The 15,822-nt window shown below is 36.4% G+C and overlaps 1 protein-coding gene across 5 annotated transcripts in view; it reads right to left on the bottom strand.

Annotated features, from left to right (window-relative positions):
• The window catches only part of RALGAPA1 (Ral GTPase activating protein catalytic subunit alpha 1), a 230,371-nt gene that overhangs the window by 33,342 nt on the left and 181,207 nt on the right, over positions 1–15,822 (bottom strand). For all 5 annotated transcript variants that reach the window (XM_047797747.1, XM_047797742.1, XM_047797745.1 and 2 more), the window contains one exon: positions 12,380–12,535. In XM_047797747.1, the coding sequence (XP_047653703.1) occupies positions 12,380–12,535 (156 nt within the window). The remainder of the gene's footprint in view (positions 1–12,379; positions 12,536–15,822) is intronic.

Genomic DNA, 15,822 nt, shown 5'->3' with positions numbered 1-15,822 from the left:
ATGCCAGATCCTTAACCCACTGTGCCAGGCTGGGAATTGAACCTCTGGCGCTACAGAGAAGCTGCTGATCCTGCTGCACCACAGTGGGGGGGAAACTCCAGCTCACTGATTTTAAAAGAGCTACAATCATTAGATACTACTTTACACTTGGCTAAAATCTGCCTTCCTGCAGCTAATTCTTCCAAAATAAGAATTACAAAGTAAATCCAATCTGTACTTCAAATTTTATCTTTTCAGATATTTGAAGATGGGTCTAATATATATTTCTACTTTTCTTTTTTTGTGTGTGTCTTTCCGCCTTGTCTAGGGCTACTCCGGCAGCATATGGCGGTTCCCAGGCTAGGAGTTTAATCAGAGCTGTTGCTGCCAGCCTAAGCCAGAGCCACAGCCACGCGGGATCTGAGCCCAGAGTCCGAGCTTTGTCTGCAACCTACACCACAGCTCACGGCAACACCGGATCCTTAACCCACTGAGCAAGGCCAGGGATCGAACCCGCAACCTCACGGTTCCTAGTCGGATTCATTAACCACTGCACCACAACAGGAACTCCATATTTCGACTTTTCTTTTCCAGGTTAAAAGCATTCCTCTTCTTATAGTTTACAAACTTATTCATTATCCTGGATTCTTACCTCAGTTTACTGATGTTTCTTTTTTCTTTCCTTTTTAGAAAAATTTTTTGGGAGGGGAAGAATGCAAGGGCCATGACAGATCAGGTGCCGGGCCCACCCCCAACAGAGTGTTTCTATTAAATTGTAGTATCCGGAATAGAATGCAATACCATTATATGTCCTAATACAACCAGCCCATAGTGGGACTACCTCTTTTGTTCTGTTCAATTATTTTCTGTGTGTTTACAATATTGGCTCAAATGGAAGTTATAGTTAATTCAAATCTTTCAGAATTTTTCTTTTTCTTTTTTCTGTTTTGGCTGCACACATGGTATACGGAAGTTCCTGGGCCAGGGATCAAACCTGTGCCACAGCAGCAAGCTGGACCACTGAAGGGACAATGCCAGATCCTTAACCTACTGTGCCACAAGGGAACTCCCACAATCTTTATTTAAGCAGGTACAACTGACTGTTTGAACTTGAGAGGATTTCCCTGTATTGTTATTAAACTTTACCATAGTAGCTTCCATTATCTTTAAGCCTAGCAAGGTCTTTTGTTAGTATGATTCTGCTATTCAATATGCTGGCTCTCTCTTTTCCAGGTTTGGGTTATCCTTAACTAAAATTCTTATATTTTTATTTGGATTTTGGATAAAAATGTCAAATGGGACAGGTTTAGGTAACAGCCCTATGGCAAGTCATTACACATGTCTTTTCTGGTTAAATGCAAATCCGGCATTTACTAAATGCTTTCTATTCTAAGTGCTTGTGATAATTTAATTTTCACAACAATGCTACAAGGTAAGTATAGTTATTATTGATCTTATTTTTACAGGTGAGGAACTGAAGCTTAAAAAGATAAAGTAACTTGCCTAACATCAAGTAACTAGTAAATGGCAGAGCCAGGTTTGAAACCCCAGCAGGCTAGTTTCAGAAACCATACTTTAACCACCTCCCTATATTGCCTCTCATTAAATAATTAATTTATGTCTCTAGATATAATTATACAACCGGTCATGAACATACTTACTGAACTACTATTAAGACCACATTTCTTTAACTTGTCCACAACAAACGACTTAGTTAAATGCTTTATACTGTCTAGGCCTTCCCTGATGTAGTAATCCTATTAAAACAAATTAAGTTACTTTGATATGATTTGTTATGGTGGCTCCTGGTGATCACTACTTCATTACCTAAGTGCTCACAAACCATCTGTTTAATAATCCTATTTTGCCAAGCATTGACATGGAGCTCGTGAATGTTAGTTATTTTTGTAGTTGGTGATCTGTCCCATGTCCTTTTATAAAAATCAGATGTTTGCCTATCTCATTTTCCATGATTATCAGCAGAGACTCCAGAGTCAATTCTAGATTTCCTCAGTGAAATATCATTCATTTGGAGCTGAAGACTAGAATTCATGTAATGTACCCATATCATTTGCTTTACAAAATCAACTTACCCCCTGACTTACCCATTTCTGTTAAAAGCACCCAAAAACAAATCACAGTTACTCAGGTTCAAAACCTGAAAGTCTTCAATGTCTGTTTTCCTTATAGTATCTCTGATAAGCTCTTCATTTTTATCAAGTATTATATTCCTTTTTTTTTGTACTTTCCTATTGCTTTAGGTCAGATGCTAGTCATCCTACACGCCTGGACTAGTTTATGAGTTCTTAAGACTTTCCTCCTACCTTCTTCTCTCGTTCCTATCTACCTTCTTTTAGACATTAGCAAATATTGAGAGCTAACTAAATGCACTGTGCCAGCTAAAGAAGGTACAATGGTACAATGGTGAGGAAAAACAGACACATTTTCTGCTTTCACAAAGCTTTATATCCAATGGAGGAAACATAGTAAAATAGTAAAATAACTAAGCAATCAATGAATAACTAATAGTATAGATAATGCTCTAAATATTCCTCTCTGAATGCAAATGACAGACAACTGATCTGTAACGGACCTTGAAGAGAGCAGAGATGTTAATTAGGTTAGGCAGTTATTTCAGGAGATAGTGGTGTACATGTGGAAACTGAAACTGAGTAGTACTCAGTGCTCCGAGCCCTCACTCTTTGCCCCAATCTTTTAGACACATATGTGGAAAAACATACATTATCACATACTCCTAAATCGTGTGAAAAAACATACTTTCCTACCTTTTCATTATTCACTTGCTGTCTGTACCATCCATTTTTAGTAACTAGGAGAAGTTTCTAGAAGCAACAGGCACAGCATCCTTTTTTTTTTTTTTTTTGGTCATTGTAGGGCTGCACCCAAGGTTTATGGAGGTTCCCAGGCTAGGGGCTGAAGTGGAGCTATAGCCTCTGGCCTATGCCACAGCCATAGCCACGCCAGGTCTGAGCCCCGTCTGCGACATACACCACAGCTCGCAGCAACACCGGATCCTTAACCCACTTAGCAAGGCCAGGGATCGAACCCACAACCTTATAGTTCCTAGTCGGATTCATTTCCACTGCACCACTACAGGAACTCCCAGGCACAGCATCTTGTATATAATACTTCAGCAGACTGGGCAGTCAATAAATACACTATTAAAAATGTAGTATCACTGGAGATCCCTGGCTACTGGTTAGGAGTCTGGCGTTGTCACTGCTGTGGCTGAGGTTCAATCCCTGCTGCCTGAGAACTTAACACATGCTGCAGGCTCAGCAAAAACCCCCATAAGATCCCAGGACAGTACTTACTTGGCAATTTTTTTCTATTATTACATAGTATACAGCATAAAAATATAATTGTCTGCAATTATGGCTTTATTTAGATATGCCATTTGGATGGTTCTAAGTGCTATAAAAATATAAAACAGGGTAATATGATAGTGTTGCTGGGTAGACAGACCTTCTTCACCAAGGATGGTCTGGAAAGGTCTCTCTGAGGAACTGTCACATGGGTCTGAGAACAGAAAAATGAAGACAAGAAAGCCTGATGATGTGGTGAAAGGGTATTTCAAATGGAAAAAAACAGTAATGATACAGCTCCTGGGATGGGAATAAGCTTCACATGTCGGCAGGTTAGAGTGACAGCCAGTGAGGCCAGATTGTGATAAACGAAAAGGAAAGTGACAGGAGATGAGATCAGAGAGGTAGGCAGGCAGGTTGCCCAACCTTGCAAGGCACTGAAGGCCACAGTGAGGAATTAAATTGTATTCTACATGCAGTGAGAAGCCACTGCTATACCATCAAAATTAAACCATTCACAGTGGTGAGATACATTTACTCTGAACCATTTTATATTTCCCGGTTTCTCTATCTTCTATTTTTGTCATCAGGAGTATATTTATAGAAATTGGGGTTATGGGTAGAGTCTATGATATTAAAATAGAATTATTTTAGGTAATGTGGCTCTATTTGGGACTAAAACCATGGGTATAATTCCACAGCATTTTTTAACTGTTGTATTAACTACACTTTTACTAAAACAATGAAAAACTTTTTGTTGTTATTCCTTAAAGCTGTTTTTTAACTCCTTTTCCAGACTACATTTAGCATATAGGGCTTTGGAAAGTAAAGTATATTTTCACTGAATTTCTAGATCAAATGAAGAAAAACAGATTTAAAGTTAAAATCAGACCAAACAGTTCTATAAAGCTCACTTATTTGCAAAACTGTAGTGACCAAATTTCAAAACAGAAAATGAACTGCTGTCCATTACACTAACAGTATTTCAGAGGGAAGTGACTTAAATAAAGTGCCTCTTTCCCCTCTTTTGGGGGGTCCAGGAAATGAAAGATGGGCTAGAGAGTCCAACTAAGTAGGTTACAATTATCTCAACTTGATCTTCATCAAACTCCTAAAAGGATGATTCATCTACCTATGAGGCAGAGTATCAGCAAGTGGCTACAACAAGGAGACAGAGGAAATGAGACAAGCTCCTGTGAACACTTTATACCAATGCTTGCAGCACTTTTGATTTTTAGGGGTGAATAAACTCAGTTAAGTGGAAATTATTTTTACCCATTTTCTGTCAATCTTCCTCAGAGATAATTCATAGAAGAGATAGCTTGGGCTAGGGTTGTATAAGGATTTTTGATATAATGGTATAATATTTTTGAGAGACTACTTTATTAGACTGAATGTATTGTTAATTTGTTTAAAAAGTATAGTCTATGTTGTAAAAATTTTGCTGCTACCATCTTGAGCCTTGAAAAAGCTTGTATTCTCAAGAAACAAAACGCTACACTTAAAGAGGTTCAAGGACTTTTACCTCTCATTCCGAGAAAATAAAATGCTTAAAAATCATTTACACAATCACCACATGATATTTTGAACAAAAAGTGAAAACTAAAATGAGTTTCTATAAAATATATATAAAAGATTTTCTCCCACCAAGTTTAAAACAAAGAACCAGAGTCATAAATAATTCTACCTTGCCAGAGGCACGGCTATTTCTTTATACTGACTGTCGACTACCTAATTTAATTAGAGGTATTAAACTCCATGCTGAGGTCAACAAGCCTTACTTCCTTCAATATTACACTTCAACCCGGTGCTCATTAATGTGTCTACTGAATGGATTAACACACCTAAAGATATATGTACAAAGGAAAGGGGGACAACCTAATGATATCCAATTGTTCATTTGTAATAGGACACATGTTCTAGGCCTCAACTTATTACCACTAATGTGGAATTTATTAAATTCAGGAGAAAAAATACCAGTACAGAAAGAGATTTTTTTATTAAGGAGAACTGCTATAAGACAACTGGTCTCTATGATTAAGTTTAAACATTTAACCTTTTATTAAAAAGAAATTGATACTATAATAGACCTAAAATATAAGCCTGTTACTTAGAAAAATCTTACAGATTAGGGCTCTGAAGAACAGATTAAGGGCAAGAGTCTTAGAGAATACAAAAAAGGAAAACTCAGTATATAGATAAATAAATGTTAAGTTCTTTTTGATTTTTATGAAAATAAGGTTTAGAATAATTTATACTGAATTATGAGACTAGGTAAATTTTTCCTTTCTAGTGAATTAGGTAGAAATGTTGCTTCAATTTAGTCTCAACCATGATAGAACAGATTTTACTTAAACTGACTTAAATTAATAGTTGAAGAAATAACAATACCTTCCAAAATGATATCACTTTGTTACATATTATTTATAATTTTGACAGTTTTTTTTTTATGTGGTAGGTATTATACATATGAAAGAAGTGACATTTTGAAATTTTCTCAATACAACAAATAAATCCTAAAGGGGTTTGAGTGAAAAAGCCTATCTAGCCAGGGTAATTTCCTTCGATAAAACAGATATAACTGGAAGTTCCTGTCATAAGCAGAAATGAATCCAACTAGTATCCATGAGGACGTGGGTTCAAAGCCTGGCCTCACTCAGTGGGTCTGTACCTAAAAGAACTGAAGATATTCAAACAAATACCTGCATAACGACATTCACTGTAGTATTATTTACAATAGCTAAAAAATGAGGGAGTTTCTGTCATGGCTCAGTGGTAAGGAAACCAACTAGTATCTATGACGACACAGGTTTGATCCCTGGCCTTGCTCAGTGGGTTAGGGATCCAGTGTTGATGCGCTGAGGTGTAGGTTGAAGATGCGGCTCAGATCCTGTGCTGCCGTGGCTGTGGTGTAAACCAGCAGCTGTGGCTCTGAATTGACCCCTAGCCTTGGAACTTTCATATGTCATGGGCAGGGCCCTAAAAAAGAAAAAAAAAGTGGAAGCAACCCAGGATCTATCAACAGATAAATGGGTGAACAAAATGTATATACGTATCATGGAATATTATTCAGCCATAAAAAATGAATTCTGACATGCTTTAACATCAGTGAAACTTGAAAACATTATGCTAAGAGAAATAAGACAGACACAAAGGGACAAATTTTGTATGATTCCAACTTTTATGAGATATCTGTAAGTGGAAAATTAATAGAAAAAGTAAATTAGAGGTTACCAGGGGCTGGGTGGAAGGGGTAATGGAGAGTTATTGTTAATGGATACAGAGTTTCTGTTTAAGAGGAGAGTTCTGCCTTGCATGTAAAGAGATTACTGCTCTGCCCCAATAACAAGTAAAAAGCTAAACAACTGAAAAATCAACTGCGGTACTTTTCTTAGATCAGAGAAGTGAGGTCATGGGGAAGACTGCTGCCCCCAAATTGGAGGCAGGCAAATACTAAGAATAACAACTTAATGGAGCAGAAACCTCTGTAGGAACCACTGCCAGAATAGGAAAATCTGAACTGTCATTGACAAATTGCTAGAGATTCAGTGTGGATAAGTGTGGGAGAATGAAGAAGCATCAGAACCAGAGTCAGTTATGGCAAAGATGTTGGAATTACAACATCTTTAGTATGCTAAGGGCACTAATGGAAAAAGTAGACAACATGCAAGAACAGACGGAAGATGTAATTAAGCGGAGAGACGGACATTCTCAGAAAGAAAAAGAGATGCTACTGATAACAAAAACAACAACAATGTAACTGAAATGAGGAAAGCCTCTGGTAGGTTCATTAGGAAACTGGACATGGCTGAGAAAAGGATCTGAGCTTGAGGAAACTTCTAAAACTGAAAAGCAAAAAGAAAAATGACAAAAAAAAAATATCCAAGACCTGTGGGACAACCACAAAAAGTGTAACATACATAGAGAAGAAGAAAGGAGACATACTAATCAGCTATAAAAAAATAATGAAGTGATGTCATCTGCAGCAAGGACCTAGAGATTATCATACTAAGTGAAGTAAGTTAGAGAAAAACAAATATCATATGATATATCTTATGTGCAGAATATTAAAAAAAGGATACATATGAATTTATTTACAAAACAGAAAAGACTCAGAGATTTTGAAATCAAGTTTATGATTACTCCTTTACTTTTATAGGATAGAAAAGTAAAGGAGATTTTGAAATCAAGTTTATGATTACCAAGGGAAACGTGGGGGCAAGGGATAAATTAGGAGTTTGGGATTAACATATACACACTACTATATGTAAAACAGATAATCAACAAGGACCTACTGCATAGCACAGGGAACTCCACTCAATATTCTGTAATCTATATGGGAAAAGGATCTGAAAAAGAATGGATATATGTATACATATAACTGAATCACTTTGCTGTACACTTGAAACAAACACAACATTGTAATTCAACTGTACTCCAATATAATATAAAAATTAAATAAAAATAATTCAGTCATTTAAAAAAAAAGAGAGAAAGAAACAGAAGTGATATTTGAGGCAATAAGGACCAAGAATTACCCCTAATTAATGTCAGACACCAAACAACAGATCCAGGAAGCTCAGAAAACACTAAGCAGGATAAATGACCCCAAACCACATCTAGGCATACCACTTTGAAACTTCAGAAAATCACAGATGAAAAAAATCTTGAGAGACGCATTTTATCTATAGAGGAACAAAGATGAGAATTATATCTGACTTCTCGGAAATCATGCAAACAAGAAGAGAGTGAAATATTTAAAGTACTGAGAAAAAACTGCTAATCTAGAATTCTGTACCCTATGAAATTATCCTATAAAAGTAAAGGAGAATAAAGACATTCTCAGACAAACAGAATTTGAGGGAATTTGTTGCCTGCAGACCTGCCTTGAAAGCAATACTAAAAGCTTTTCAGAGAGGAAAATGACATAGATTAGAAATTCAAATCTACATATAGAAAGGAAGAGCATCAGAGAATCAATAATTGAAGGCAAAATAAAAACTTATTTTTCTTATTCTATTTTGGGGGGTCATTTTAGGGCTGCACCCGTGGCACATGGAGGTTCCCAGCCTAGGGGTCGAATCGGAGCTATAGCCACTGGCCTACGCCACAGCCATAGCAACTCGGGATCCAAGCCATGTTTGTGACCTACACCACAGCTCATGGCAATGCTGGATTCTTAACTCACTGAGTGGGGCAGGGCTCGAACCCATGTCCTCATGGATGCTAGCCAAGCCATGTTTGTGACCTACACCACAGCTCATGGCAATGCTGGATTCTTAACTCACTGAGTGGGGCAGGGCTCGAACCCATGTCCTCATGGATGCTAGCCAAGCCATGTTTGTGACCTACACCACAGCTCATGGCAATGCTGGATTCTTAACTCACTGAGTGGGGCAGGGCTCGAACCCATGTCCTCATGGATGCTAGTCACATTCGTCTCTGCTAAGCCATGACGGGAACTCCCTATTTTTCTTTTTCTTAATTAATCTAACATATAACAGTTTCTTCAAAATAATAAATAGCAACAGTGTATTTGATTATGTATGCTTATGAATATACATGGTTATGTATAAATGAAATGAATGATAGCAATGATACAAGGGACAGGAGGGAAGAATTAGGCATATTGTGTTATGAGGTATTTGCAGTGAAGCAATACAGTTTTATTTGAAAGTAGACTTAGATTAGCTGAAAATGTACAGTACAAATTCTAGGGCAAGGACAAAAAAAATACTGAAAAAGAAAAAAGTATAAATGATATGCTAAGAAAGGAGAGAAAATGGAATCATGTAAAATGCATAATTACAATCACAAATGGCAGGAAAAAATGTAAAATACAAAAATAGAAACAAAGAACAGGAGTATAACAAACAGAAAACAGTAACAAATACGGTAATTATTAATCCAGTTATATCAATGATCACATTAAATGTCAACAGTCCAAATACAGAGATTATCAGAGTGGATTAAAAAAGCAAGCCCAGAGTTCGCGTCATGGCTCAGTGGTTAACGGACCTGAATAGTACCCATGAGGATGCGGATTCGATCCCTGGCCTTGCTCAGTGGGTTAAGGATCCAGCGTTGCTGTGAGCTGTGGTATAGGTCACAGACGAGGCTTTGATCCCATGTTGCTGTAGCTGTGGTGTAGGCCAGTGGCTATAGCTCCAAATTGACCCCTAGGCTGGGAATCTCCATATGCCGCAGGTGTGGCCCTAAAAAAAAAAAAAGAGAGACAAAAAGAAACCAAGCCCCAACAGGAAACTCACTTTGAATATAAAGACACATGTAGATTAAAAGCAAAGGGATGGAGAAAGATATGCCATTATACCACCAATGAAAGAAAGCAGGAGTAACTATACTAATTTCAGATAAAGCAGACTTCAGAGCAAGGAAAGTTATCAGGAATAAAGAGGGGCATAAACTGATAATAAAGAGGTGGTTATTCCAAGAAGACATAACTAATCCTTAGGGTTTATGCACTTAGGAATAGTATGTCAAAACATGAGGCAAAAACTGGTAGAACTGCAAGGAAAACAGAAGAATCCACTATTATAGTTGGAGACTTTAACACCCCTCTCAGGAAAGAACTCCAGCAGGTAGAAAATTGCTAAGAATATAGTTGAACTCAACAGCTCCATCAATCAACTGGATATAATTGACATTTATAGACTATTTCATCCAACAATAGCAGATTACAGATTCTTTCCAGACTCGCATGGAACATTCACCAGTTAGGCTACATTTGGACCATAAAACAAACCTTAACAACAACAACAAAAAAATCATATGATGTCTGCCCGCAGACCACAATGGCATTAAACTAGAAATCAACAATAGAAAGATAGCTGGAAAAATTATATTGGGGAAATAACAATTAAAAAAGAAAGAAAGAAAGATAGCTGGAAAAGAGCAAAATACCTGGAAATTAAAAAACACACTTTTAAAATAACACATGGGTCAAAGAATTCTCATGAGAAAATATTTTGAACTAAATGAAAATGAAAAAGTTCTGGAAATGGATACTTATAATAGCTGTACAACAATGTAAATGTACTTTATGTCAATGAACTGTACATTTAAAAATGGTTAAAATGGTAAATTTTATGTTATATATACTTTTTACCATAATAAAAAATTCCATACTTACAACAAACTATTAGTGTTTAAGGTTTAATCTCTCAAAATTCTCTAATAAATCCAGTACTTAAAAATTTCACCACAAGGGTGTCATTTTAACTACAACTCAACCATTTAACAATTCTTAAATTGAGTTATCATCTCCAAAATTAATTTTGTTATGGTAATGGACTGTTAAACATCCACTTTAGATTCTTCTTAAATAATTAAGGACAGAACTTTGTGATGGTTAAGAAGGAAGTAAGAAATCTTATTTGACATTTCTACAAAGGTTCCAGGAATAAAATTTCAAGTACCTTATAATCATCAGGTTTAATGTAGTGAAGTAAAAATATCCTGACATAATTTTCTTAAAAAAAAAAAAAAGAGCATTTGAACAGAAAATGATGTACTTTGTTCTGCTCTTTTGATCCAATTGAAGATACTGTTAATTTTAGACTCTCCTCTGGGGTTTAAAAGTTGTATCCATGGAGTCATGAAATCTTTTTGCACCATACTCGTAATTGTCTCTAATTTGAGTATGGCTTATTTTCATACAGATTTAAAATGAGTTAATGAAAAAAAGTACTTAACCAAAGTTTTAATGAAGTTTCACTCCAATTCAACTCTCCTCCATATTCTGTTCAGTATTCATGTCTCATTCTGTACTTCTAAAACTACACATCAAACCTGTTAGTGAATATACTTTCCTACATTTATCAATTATTTTCACCTTTACTACTCATTCCAATCTAATTAGCAACCATGTATTAGTCTTATTAACCATTACTCATTTAATAGGCAATTTCCAACAGCATTCTAAAATGTAAACGAAAGCATCGAGGGTATTAAATCAATCTTATACAATTATCTGAGAGGAATTCTGATGTTCCTTTTCAAAAGAGCATAAGGATAACATTGTTTTCATAGCTTATTAATGAAGTGTGAAGAGCTTTGATATCAGAAAAGATAACAGAGTATCAAATAAAACGATCTATGATATTAAGTTGGTTACATTTTAGCAACAGCTTTGAATAAACTGAAGAGGAAGAGGAGGAGAAGATAAAGAAATGTTGGACAAAGGTTTACTTTAAAAAATGTTCCTTCCCAAAAAAAACAAACATGGACTGAACACATGCAACTTTAATTTGAGGCCTGTCTGTGGTCATTAGACTGATTTTTTGTTTGTTTGTTTGTCTTTTTGCCGTTTCTAGGGCCGCTCCCGTGGCATATGGAGGTTCCCAGGCTAGGGGTCTAACTGGAGCTGTAGCTGTTGGCCTACAACACAGCCATAGCAACTCCAGATCCGAGCTGTATCTGAGACCTACGCCATAGCTCACGGCAAAGCTGGATCCCCAACCTGCTGAGAAAGGCCGGGGATCGAACCTGCAACCTCATGGTTCCTAGTTGGATTCACGAATGGAACTCCTAGAATGATTTTTTGAATGCTGATGCCAGCAATAGCAAGAGGGTTTTAAAAGATGTGGGCCATTAAAAGCCAGTCCACTAACTCTCATAAATTCTAAGGTAGTAAAATCTATTATTAAGGCTTAATTTATCTGCTATATTACTTTTAATTAAACTTTATGATAAAGCATATTATATTTTAAGTCTTTATAATAATAATTTACATTTTAATTTTCCCCCTCAGTTGAAAACATTATATCTACCCATATGTGTGGGGACTTGAAATACAATTCACCAATCTGAACATATACAGAAGTTTTTCAATTTGTCAAATGCCTGTTTTCCTGAAGGCAAATTCTCTGTTACAACTAACCTTCAATCATATCATTCCGGAAAACAGAGTTTACTCTGCAACAATACTGTTTCTGAAGACATTATTGGGTGAAAAGTGGGGTACTCAGAAATAGTTTTCAATCAATTAAATTACTTACATATTTTATGTATTACTAGGATTTTAACTCTGAGTACTTTTTTTTCTCAGTACTTACTTTTTTGGTTAAAGAGTCATCAGAATCAGAAGGCATTCTTGTTGATACATGAAATATTACTTCAACTGTAGAGGTAGCAAAATATGGTGTGGTCAATCCAGTGCTTTTATTTTTTTGTAGTCCTCCCATGAAACCACAATGGTTTGTAAGATTTACCTAGAAGCAATGAAAAGACACATATTAACTAAACAAAACTCAGGGGAGTTCCTGTTATGGCACAATAGAGATGAACCCAACTAGTATCCATGAGGACGCAGGTTTGATACCTGGTCTTGTTCACTGGGTGGAGGATCCAGTGTTGCCATGAGCTGTGGCATAGGTCATAGATGCAGCTCAGATCCCATGTTGCTGTGGCTGTGGCACAGGCCAGCAGCTATGGCTCCGATTCGACCCCTAGCCTTGGAACTTCCGTGTGTCGTAAGTGTAGTCCTAAAAAGCAAACAAACAAACAAAAACAACCCCTCAAAAACTCACTGTGGAAAAAGGCTGAAATTTCTCATTTTGCAAAAACATGGGGAACAAAGTCTTTGCATTCTACCAACCATGGCTTGAGCCAGAATTATTAGTTACAGCTTTCTATTCACACTAGTAGTTTTTCTTAAGTATTTGAAGATCCCTAATTAGTAGGTTAAAAATTAATTAGTAAAGAAATCAACCACACTGTGCACTATGCAACATTTGTTAGGCTACTAGGTGTGAAATTGTAAAGGCTGTGAGGGGACACCAAGGTCAAAGAGTAAAAATGAAGTGGCAAAAATCAAGACTGGAAATGATCTGGGGGAAAGTTAAAACAGTAATGTCACTGTGATGACATGATTAATTAGGTGTATCATATTTACTCATAAAAACTGGCTTCCTTAATAATTATTAGTACCTATTACAGCCCAGAACAAAAGTATAAAACTTAACTACACTTCAAATGCATTAAAAAACTACAAATTAATCTGAGCAAAGTTTTTTTAAATATCTTTTTTTCCTGATATATATATATATATATATATATATATATATATATAAAATATCTAGTATCAGGGTTGATGCATGGATATCCCCTGTACTTGTTCAATGCACGGAAGCCAGCAACTTGTGTTCACTGTAGAAAATTAAAGAAATACTGTAGGAAAAAAAATAAAATTTAAATATTGCCTGTATCTCTCCATTCAGAGAAACCACTTGCACATATGGTTGTAAAAAATAAAACGCAGTAGTTCCTTGGTGACTCAGTGGGTTAAGGATCTAGCATTGTCACTGCTATGGCTTGGGTCACTTCTGAGGCATGGGTTTGATCCCTGGCCTGGGACTTCTGCATGCCATGGGTGTGGCCAAAAGTAAAAATAAAAGTCAGCCATTCTCTAAAGCCCCACCTGCCTCTAAATCAGGACACCTCTTGAAAAAAAAAATAAATATATGCAAAAATGGAGAATTATAAACAAATTTCTGCATCATGTGAACTGAACATGTCTCAACTATCAGTATCATTACTAATGGCTGAATATATAAGTAACAAGTTAGTTTTTATGCCATTACTACAAGATTGCCTCAATTACTTATAATATTTTAAATTTAGCTTTTGACTAATACATTCATATAATTAAAAGTTCAAAACACCAAAATTTTTTCTTCCACGTCTTTCACCTCAGTTCCACTCCAAGAAAGCAATTATCTTTTTGGCTGCACCTGTGGCATGTGGAACTTCCTGGGCCAGGGATCCAACGTGCACCACTACAGTGCCAACACGAGATACTTAACCCACTGAACCACACAGGAACTCCAAAAAAGTGATTTCTTTTCTTTTCTTTTTTTTTTTTTTTTTTTGCTTTTTAGGGCCGCACTCGTGGCATATGGAGGTTCCCAGGTTAGGAGTCAAGTCAGAGCTACAGCTGCCAGCCGAGCCACAGTCATGGCAATGCCAGATCTGAGCCACATCTGCAATCTACACCACAGCTCACAGCAACACAGGACCCTTAACCCACTGCGTGAGGCCAGGGATCAAACCTGCAACCTCATGGTTCATAGTTGGATTTGTTTCTGCTGTGCCACAACGGGAACTCCAAAAAAGTGATTTCTCATGTATGCTCCCAAACTGTTCTCTATATACGACTAAATTCTTAAATGTATGTATACGCTACACACACACACACACACACACACACAAAGCATGGATATACAATATTTTACACTTGGCTTTTTTGCACCTAAAATATCTTGAAAAATACTTATTTGTAAGTAAGGGGCTTCCTCCTTTTTTTCTTTTTTTGTTTTCATGACTTTATAGAAGCCCTTTTTTTGATGCACAATAATTTAACTAGTGCCCTAGAAGGAAATTTAGGCTTCCCTAATCTTTTACTACTATAGTCAACGCTGCAGTGTGTAACAATGAACACATGCCATGCTGCAATTGTGAAAGCAGATCGGTAGGACAAAGACAAGTGAAACGCAAGAAAAGAAACAAACTCATGGACTTGGAGAAAGAGACCTGTGGTTGCCAAAGGGGAAGAGGAGGGAGCAGGATGGACTGGGAGTTTGGGGTCAGTAGATGCAAACTATAGCATTTGGAGTGGATAAGGAATGAAGTCTTGCTGTATAGCACAGGGAACTATATCCAGAGACTTGTGATGTAACATGATGGAGGATAATGTGAGAAAAAGAATGTGTGCATGTGTGTATATGTGACTAGGTCACTTTGCTGTACTTAACAGAAACACTGTAAATCAACTATAATAAAAATGGAAAAAATAAAGGAGGTCAGGGAAAAAAAAGTAGAAATATAAGTCAAAGGGCATGTGCCCTTCTGATTCTGAAAAGTACTACCAACAGTGCATTAGAGTGCTTATTTCCCTCATACTCTCTCAAATATATTATCAAATTTGATGGCTTTTGCTAATCTGATAGGTAAAAAATGGTATCTTAGCATAAGTTTTTGTAGTTTTGTTTTAGTGAGAAAGTTATTTACTTTCAAGTCAATTCTCTGATTATGTAAAAGAGAAAGTCTCAGTTTAATGTTTGTTCCTTTGCTGCAAACAATTCTGTAACACCTGCAGATCTCTATTTTTCAAATAAATATTTTATCTGAAGATAACTATAGATTTACACAAAGTTTTAAGAAATAATAAAAAGAGATCATATGTATGTTTTACCCAGATTCCCCAATGCAGCAATATATTAAAACCAGGATATTAACACTGATATAATTAAGAGACAGTTTTTTCATCAGAAGGATTCCTTGTGCTGCCATGTTAACATGAGCCACACCCACATCCCTCTTACTCTACCTCCTTCTTAGCCCCTGGCAATCACTAACTTATTCTTCACTACTAAAACTGTCATTTCAAGAATGTTATTTAAGCGGAATTATATGGCATGTAACCTTTCCAAGTGTCCGGAGATTTTCCCATTATCTTTCTGTTAATAATTTTTGAGTTTGAGTTTACTGTAGGTGGAGA

This window comes from Phacochoerus africanus, chromosome 9 (genome assembly GCF_016906955.1).
Source record: "Phacochoerus africanus isolate WHEZ1 chromosome 9, ROS_Pafr_v1, whole genome shotgun sequence".
Classification (NCBI taxonomy): domain Eukaryota; kingdom Metazoa; phylum Chordata; class Mammalia; order Artiodactyla; family Suidae; genus Phacochoerus; species Phacochoerus africanus.
Note: the sequence above shows the minus strand (reverse complement) of the source record. Positions and strands in the feature narration are given on the sequence as shown.